Source organism: Rhinichthys klamathensis, unplaced genomic scaffold (assembly GCF_029890125.1).
Source record: "Rhinichthys klamathensis goyatoka isolate OS25496 unplaced genomic scaffold, OSU_Roscu_1.1 h1tg000781l_1, whole genome shotgun sequence".
Lineage (NCBI taxonomy): Eukaryota > Metazoa > Chordata > Actinopteri > Cypriniformes > Leuciscidae > Rhinichthys > Rhinichthys klamathensis.
This window is the reverse complement of record NW_026607178.1, coordinates 654,118-662,763: the sequence shown is the minus strand read 5'-3', so window position 1 is coordinate 662,763 and position 8,646 is coordinate 654,118. Positions and strand designations below refer to the sequence as shown.

General features: G+C 39.2%; 1 protein-coding gene across 1 annotated transcript; it reads left to right on the top strand.

The window, feature by feature from the left end:
• Positions 1-1,587: 1,587 nt before the first annotated feature.
• ypel2b (yippee-like 2b) lies at positions 1,588-5,998 on the top strand. The gene is made up of 4 exons (XM_056243171.1): positions 1,588-1,712; positions 1,914-1,957; positions 2,397-2,505; positions 5,078-5,998. Exons 1-4 carry the CDS (start codon positions 1,596-1,598, stop codon positions 5,165-5,167), a joined length of 360 nt encoding a protein of 119 aa, XP_056099146.1. The 5' UTR covers positions 1,588-1,595; the 3' UTR covers positions 5,168-5,998.
• Positions 5,999-8,646: the final 2,648 nt, after the last annotated feature.

The following is an 8,646-nucleotide window of genomic DNA, read 5'->3' as shown; positions in this document are numbered from 1 at the left end:
CAGCGCGACAGAGAGTCGAGTGGTTATGACGCAATCGTTAGCCTATTTTTACTAAATCTGTTTCTACGGGGCCATAATGTAACATACAAGGTAATGGAGCACTTTATACATTGTCGTGTTTTTCTTTAGAAATAAATAATGGACAAATGGAGTCTTTAAACGCCTCAGATGTAAAGTTATTCGCTGTCAAAGTGACGCCAAAATGAATGGGAGTCAATGGTAATGCTAACGCAAGTGAAGTTCTGCTACAACATGGCGGCACCCGGCCGGCTTCAACTTCCGGTCGATGGATTACCCCCTTGGTGCGGCCAGAGAATGTCTAATTGAAGAGAATTGGCACTGTCTGGTTACTTCCTGTTTCTGGACTGGCTGCAGTAACACGTCTCTGTCCATGCGGGGGCCTCGCAGGCGAGTGCAGAATGAATGGGAGTCTATGGGGTTTCACCCCCAGAAATCCACTTTTCTCAGGATGTAATTTTTTGTCAAGTAATTTGAAAGTTGCATTCAAAAGGGAGGGCTAAGATAATACACTCAGCTGAAAATTGCATTTTTAAGTTCACTTATCTGTTCTAAAAATCTGTTCAAAAATGTGATGACGTCACATAATAGCAGATTGCTAGCGTGTTCCGGCCAACAACGGCCTAACCTGTAAGAAATCGAAAGGACATAAGTACTCGTTCATTCGACTTTTGGCCTATAATCTATATTGAACTTGCGGAATCAACAATAAAATCTATGTTGATTCAACGACAAGCAGGAGAAAGAGATACATTTAGCCGTTTAGCTCCATAGACTCTCATTCATTCTGCACTCGCCCGCGATCACCTCCAGTGGAATTCTAATGGAACTGCAACCAATATGATACACAATGGGGCTAATAGGAAGTGCCAAGGCTATCCGTTAGAGGAGATTCATAAATTTTGGGGCATCTCGCCCGGGGGGCGGGTAGGTTTAGGATCAGGGTTAAATTAGGGTTAGGTTTAGACCTAGGTTCGCTAGCTAGTTCTGTGCCTGCCTGTGTGCGCTATTGTGCGCGCTGACCCTGGTCAACGAGAACCCGCATGAGAGATGTGAAGCAGGACGTAACCCCGCGCCCCGGGCGAGATGCCCCAAAATTTATGAGTCCCCTCCGTTAGACGGGCTCTGGTGCGGCACACTTTGTTGAGGATTCGAGAATGTTCAACTTTGGGTTAAACTACACTGTATGGTTATATTTGAGCTAAAAAAGCTCCTGCTTATAAGATCAATTTGTTTAAGAATTGTATGATTCACACTGTAGATTCAGTTGCATTGTAGATTCTGAATAATTGGTTTCTAACCCTACCCAAGTACTATGGTTGACCAATAGTAATCTAACCTTGTTCAACTGATAGTCCCGCCTCAAATTCACGGCACCGGTTGACTTAGAGTTCACTCACAAAAAGAGTGCAATGCAATCTATACAGCTGTGATACTCATCCCAGGACATCCCTGTGTGTGCAGGTGTATACCTCCCACCCCGCCCCACCACGGCCCTCACCTGTGTGTTGCGGTGCTTCCCATGTGAGCCGACCTGGGCCGGCAGCCCCTTCTTGCACCGCCCGCCGACCCGGCCCATGGTCACCATGACGCGCTCCAAAACCTTCCAGGCGTACTTGCCCAGCTGCCACCGCACCTACAGCTGCATCCACTGCAGAGCACACCTCGCCAACCACGACGAACTCATCTCCAAGGTGATTAATGAGCGGAGAAATTACCACCTGACGACACGAACAAACATGTTTGTTAAGCATATGAGAAGCACACAGATTGGAAGATCAACACATGCTGTTTAATGTCACATCAGTTCTGCACGGATGAAAAGCTGGTTTTTAACACAGTTTCAGATGAACATTTAAGTGAGATATCACATGCAATTCTCTTTTTTCTTTTAGTCTTTTCAAGGAAGTCAGGGCAGAGCTTATCTCTTCAACTCTGTGTAAGTTGCTTCTGTGTTTTTAAGTGGATATTTGTTTGTACATTTCTGTTATTTGAAGGAGTTTGACATGTCAGTCGTGCGCACTACCGCTGAAAAGTTCGGTCTGAAAGCTCTTTTTACAGTTAAAAAAAAAGAGACTCTTTTGCTCACCAAGGCTGCATTTATTTGATCAAAAATACAGTAAAAACAATAATATTGTGAACTTTTATTACACTTTAAAATGGTTGTTTTATTATATTTAAAATGTATTTAATTTATAATAATATGCTGATTTGCTGCTCAAGAAACTATTGTTATTATTATCAATGTTAAAAATAGTTGCTGATTAATATTTTTAGTGAAAACCATGATGCATTTAATTTTTCAGGATTCGTTGATGAACAGAAAGTCACCTGACTATATCTTCCTTTCCGTGATTGTGTCTCACTGGTCTCCTCAGGGTTAACGTGGGATGTGGCCCTGCAGAGGAGAGGGTTCTGCTCACGGGGCTTCATGCGGTGGCCGACATCTACTGCGAGAACTGCAAAACCACACTGGGGTGGAAATATGTAAGGAAACCCTCACAACACATGGAAAGTTAAAGTACATAAAAGTGACATCACCTCATAACACAGGTCATTTACATATAGTAGTCTTAAATATACAGTAGCAAAAACAGCGTAGAGAGGGTGGAAAATGACAAAACTGAATTATAAATGATGTGCGAGACACTTTGGCTAACATTATAACTGCACATTAGTTCACCCAAAAATGACAATTCTGACTTTCTTTCTTCTGTGAACTGTTTTGCCCATAATGAAGTCAATGGGGTCCAAAACCCCACTGAAGAAAGAAACTCATACAGGTTTGAAACAACATGAGGGTGAGTAAATGATGACAGAATTAAAATTTTTGGGTGTACTATTCCTTTAAAGCTTTCCATTTACACCCAGAAGTGCCGTGCTCAACAAATAGCCTACTTGCAGCCCCATTTACCTGAAGAAACTGAATGTTTGCATGTTAACATTGACCGAAAAAGTCACCAGAGTCACGATCACTCGAGATAATACCACATTGTTAATATGCATGGCATTGCGAGTTCAAGCTTGCTCATAAAGGCTTGTCTAAGCAGGACACATTCCTTGCACGGTGTCCATTTTTAATCAGCAGCTGTGCCACATGCCGATTGTTTTTTTCGGGGCTAGTGGATTTCCGGTCGCCCTTGACATGGAGTCTGGACCAATGCAAACACCAATATGCACACAAACAAGTATACGTTCCCATAGTGGCCTGGTTATTTATAAATACGGCAGATATTTTTGTCAGTGTGAATGCAGACGTTTCAGAGAAGCTTGACCCAGTGCCCTTCTCCAGAAATCTGATGAGTGCTCCCTTCTGCCTGCATCCATCAGCTATAAAAAGAAAGGACAAATATTTAATGCTGTAGTGAAACAGTTTGACCTATCTTCTATGATGACCATGATTTTAATTACTGAATTAAAATTAATTATGATATTTTTGAAAGTCATGAATGTCTGAAAACTGTCCTGATACAATAATGAAGAAAAAAAAAACCCATTAAAGGAATGACATTTTTCAAATGTTCTTAGAAATTTTTTTTTTTAACAAAATTGTGGTCCAACCAAGATGCATTAAAAAAAAAATATATATATATATATATATATATATATATATATATATATATATATATCAAATCGGAAATTTTATCATAGTGAGGACACCTGCGAACATAATTTGGCCCTTTTATGATGGGACAAGGCTAACCTTAACAGAATGTTTGTACAAAGTTATCTGGTCTTTAATAATGTTCTCAAAACATTATTTATACATCACTCGTGGAATGTTTTTTTTTTACCTGAAACATTTTAAATGTTAATACTTGTTTCAGAATGTTTAGAGAACATTTGAAGGTAACGTTCACATAAAGTTTTCAAAATGACGAAATGGAACGTTCCCTAAACTTTCGTATAATCAAGAAAATGTTTTTAAAACATTTTTTTTTTAACTGGACATTTCGAACATTCAGAGAACATTGAACTTTTTCATAACTTAATGGGAATGTTACCAAAACATTCAGCAGAACATATTTTGGTAACACTTTAGTTTAGAGTCGAATTCTCACCATTAACTTGTTGCTTATTAGCACTCATTTTACTAGGATATTGGCTTTTTATTAGTACTTATAAAGCACATATTAATGCCTTATTCTGCATGACCATATTCTACATCTCTTAATCCTACCCAATACCTGAACTTAACAACTACCTTACTAACTATTAATAAGCAGTAATTAGGAGTTTATTGAGGCGTTAGTCATTAAGTTTATTTATTAGTCGTTGTTAATAGTTAATAGTGAGAATTGGACCCTAAACTAAAGTGTGACCCTTATTTTTGTTAGCTGGGAGTTCAGGTTGCAAAATGTCATATGGTGCGACTAATGTATTTTGAATCAATAATTCATGATATTTGAAAAGATACTTTTTGCACTCGTTATTTATTAGTCGTTGTTAATAGTTAATAGTGAGAATTGGACCCTAAACTAAAGTGTGACCCTTATTTTTGTTAGCTGGGAGTTCAGGTTGCAAAATGTCATATGGTGCGACTAATGTATTTTGAATCAATAATTCATGATATTTGAAAAGATACTTTTTGCACTCGTTATTTATTAGTCGTTGTTAATAGTTAATAGTGAGAATTGGACCCTAAACTAAAGTGTGACCCTTATTTTTGTTAGCTGGGAGTTCAGGTTGTAAAATGTCATATGGTGCGACTCCCCAAAAAGCGTAATGTATTTTGAATCAATAATTCATGATATTTGAAAAGATACTTTTTGCATTGCAACTTTTTTGATAATAATGATTAAGATGTGTACACTCACATGTATTCAAGGTGGAAGGAAAATGTAATTTATTTGAAGGTTACACCACATGACATTTTTAGAGTCATTCAGTTGTTGTTGTTTTTTTGCCATGAAAGTTTTTCAAAACTAAATGAAACCAACATAAACGATTTTTCCTTTTTATCGTGAACAGTCTGTCATTAACCCATAAAGGATGACGAGTTTCACATCCAAGTTAGTCCTGCGGTCAATATGGTTTCTCGCTCTCCTCCTGCCCCCAGGAACATGCCTTTGAGAGCAGTCAGAAGTACAAGGAGGGCAAGTTCATTATCGAGCTCGCCCACATGATCAAGGACAACGGCTGGGACTGAGCGAGCGTCCTGGAGAGAGCAAGCAGATGACGGGTGGATGGTGAATGCGTGGGTGAATGACTGACTTTGGTTTGCCATTACCCTCTTAAACCCTCTTCTACCCTCCATCTCCTGCTGACACACACGCCTCTAGCTGGAGCCAAATCAGGAGAGCGGGCCGCCCCGGGGGGCTTTGTGTGTCTGGAGGAGAGAGCGCACGCGTGTGTGTGTGTGTCCGCCCTGGCACATGGGAGCACACAGATACATGAATGCATACACAAGGTGTACAGACATATGTGTGTAAAAACAACAGCATACGCTCTCACGCTCATCTCAGCCCGACTGTTTATACTACAAGCGGCTCTATTCATACACGTATATGACATAAGGCAGGGCTCAGAGGGCACGTTGTGCTTGGCAGGATCAGGGTCACGAGTTCGCCGAGCTGATGGGGCTTTCTCCACTTTGTGTTAGTGAGAAACTACCAGGCTGACCTATTCGAATTCAGCACCATCTGCGCAAGCGAGGAGACTTGGCATGGAGAGATCTCTGAATAGAGCTCTGACGGACCAACACAAAGGGCTTAAAGGAGTAGTTCACCCAAAAGTGAGAATGCACTATGAGAACTATTCCTTTAAACCGTCCAAACCGTACTGTTGCTTGGCACAAGTTCGCAGACAAAATCCAGTCATTTCAATCCATGTTTCACGTGAGGGCGGAAAAGTTGCCTCATGTTCAAGTTGGTTATGCGAATTCACTGCGCTGACCAACAGAAACCTGCTTGGTTTGAAAGTGACTTTGATGTGTGAGCTGTGTTTAATACATCGCTGCACTATTGAAATTTGGCTGAAATGTCACTAATGTGACCGCATCTTAAGAAGGTTAAAGTGAACTTTACTGAAATGCTTTTAGCATAAAACGACCATCTAACTGATTTTGGATGAAACATGCCCATAAATACGTGAATGTAAACCTTTGTGTATAGCAGTTTACAAGGTGTTTAATCTGGACATCTTTGTGTCTGTTCCATGTTCCAACAGTTTGTGCTGGTCCCAATTACACGGTGTTAATTCGTACTATGGGGAATAAGGACCTAAGATGAGACCATACACTGCCTATCCATTAGGTTATTAAAATTAAAATAAAATATAAATTTAATTTAAAAATACTATTCATCATAGCTCCCCTGTACCTAAATGACACTTCACTGTCTCAAAAAATCACCAAAGACCCAACTGCAAATGAGTTGACCTAACAAAAGTGTTTTATTTTTTGCTTGGGTGAAGCGAATGGTAGCATGTTGGGTTGTATATAGTGGAAAAACAAACTTTTTGACGTATTTAATTGACACAAAATTTTAATTGATACGTGGAAATATATATGTGCATAAATGTATTTATTCACCATAACTGATTTTCATCTGTGTCAGGGACTAAGTTGCTGCATTTGTTTATCGCTTTATGTCTGGACACCAAAATTTACTACTTTTGTATTCCAGTAAGAAGTTTCAACTGTTGTGTATTTTATAAATGGATGAGGAGAGAATTATGATATTATTGGAACTCCCATCAACATTGATATAAAATGTCAATAAAACAGAAATATTGATTGATTTGCTTAATGTTTTTATTTTTCTAGGCACTTTTCATAACTGCATGCTGTTTTTAAAGAGATAGTTTACTCAAAAAATTGAATTCGGTAATTTACTCACCCTCATGTTGTTCCAATCACAATGTCAAAATTTCCATTTTTTAGCCTGTACATGCCGCTCTTTTCCATACAACGAAAGTGAAGTCAGGCTAAAATGTACAGTAGACCAAATATTTCAAGTTATTTGTTCAATTTCTTCCTTTTCACAGTAGCTCTCAAATCCTATTCACACTTGCACATATTCAAACATGGAGGTGATTGAATGTATTGAATTGGAATGAGATTCGCAAACGGGATTTAAAAGCAATGGCAGAGGAAAAAAAATTCAGAAAATAATGACTTAAATTTCTTTCCCTTTCACAAAACAATGGTATTTCTTAAAGGTTCACCCACAAATAAAAATTCTGTCATCATTTTATACCTTCATGTTGGTTACCACTGACTTCCATTTGTATGAACAAAAAAACACTTCAACTACATCCTATGTGTTTGGGAGGACATGAAGGTGAGTAAATTATAAATTATGTCAATTTTCTTTTTTGGGGGAACAATCCCTTTAAAAAGACTTGTAATACTGGGTAAAAGTCATATTTGTATGTTGCTTTTTTGGTCATTTACTGAGCTTGGTCCCAAGGTCCCATTTATTTTCAATGAATTGAAAAGAGCAGCGTGGACATTCTGCTAATCTTTTCCTTTTATGTTCCACGTAAGAAGGAATACCCTACAAATTGGGAATGACATTAGTGTAAATAATTTCCATTTTGGGTGAAATATTGCTTGAATTATATTTTTTCTATGTTTTGTCTTAAAACTAAAAGTTAAACATTTTTAATTCAGCCCCAACTTTATTAACAGATACACTCCAGTCCTTCCTTCAACACTGCAAATGAGGTAAAAATCCACATGTGGGCTCACTCTAACAATAAGAGCATTATTTCAATATGGAGGATCTTAAAATACAAGATGGTGGCTGCTCTCCATTCCTCTGTTGTTCCAGGGAGTGTGCCAGCCTTTCAGTTGCCCTACGTCTCTTCTTTACACAGACAGATGGCTCTGTGTTTGCACTGGAGGCCGCGTCTCCTAGCAACTGGCTCTCTCTCATTCTCTCCTCAAGTTGCGGAGGAGGCAGTGCAAGTGTGTGTCTGTGAAGGGCTGGTGTCATTCAGTGTCTGGGCCCAGAGTTTATCTCACACACACGCTGACTGAGGTTGTTTAAGGTCTGTCAGAGTTTGGGTGGTGCTCTGGTGAGTGTGTGGGCGAATAATATCACACAGTTGATTACCCAGCTCTCCGGTGGTTGATAGATGAATATGTAGACAGGAGCTACAAAGAAAAATACACACAGCGTGCATATATACACTGGATTATAACTGTATCCTCTTGTTCCAAGTCTTCAGATGACCTTCCGCTCTTGGTAAACGAGACTTAAAGCCATACGTCTTGTCTCGCCGTTCCCTCAGCACGAAGATTAAACAGAGAAAGGAAGTTATCACATCGCAAATAATGTCAGTATTATTCAGAGAGCTGGATGCCAAGCCACAACATTCCAGGTAATTGTGAAACACTGAAAGAAATAGTTAAAGGCATAAAACATGGGTTTGGATGACGATATTTTACGGCCGGAAGTGCGAATTAAGGGGACATTTACACAGAACACGTTTTAAATGCAAGGTCTAGAGAAGCATTTTTTGTTTGGTTTGCTGCATTTTAAATAATAATTATGAGTAACAACCCGTGACAATCTACTCTATCTGCCAAAATGAATCTGCAGCAGTCAGGTGATACAGTGGTCACGTGGTACAGGGCCTCGTTTATAAAACGTGCATAAGCACAGATTTGAACTCAGTGTG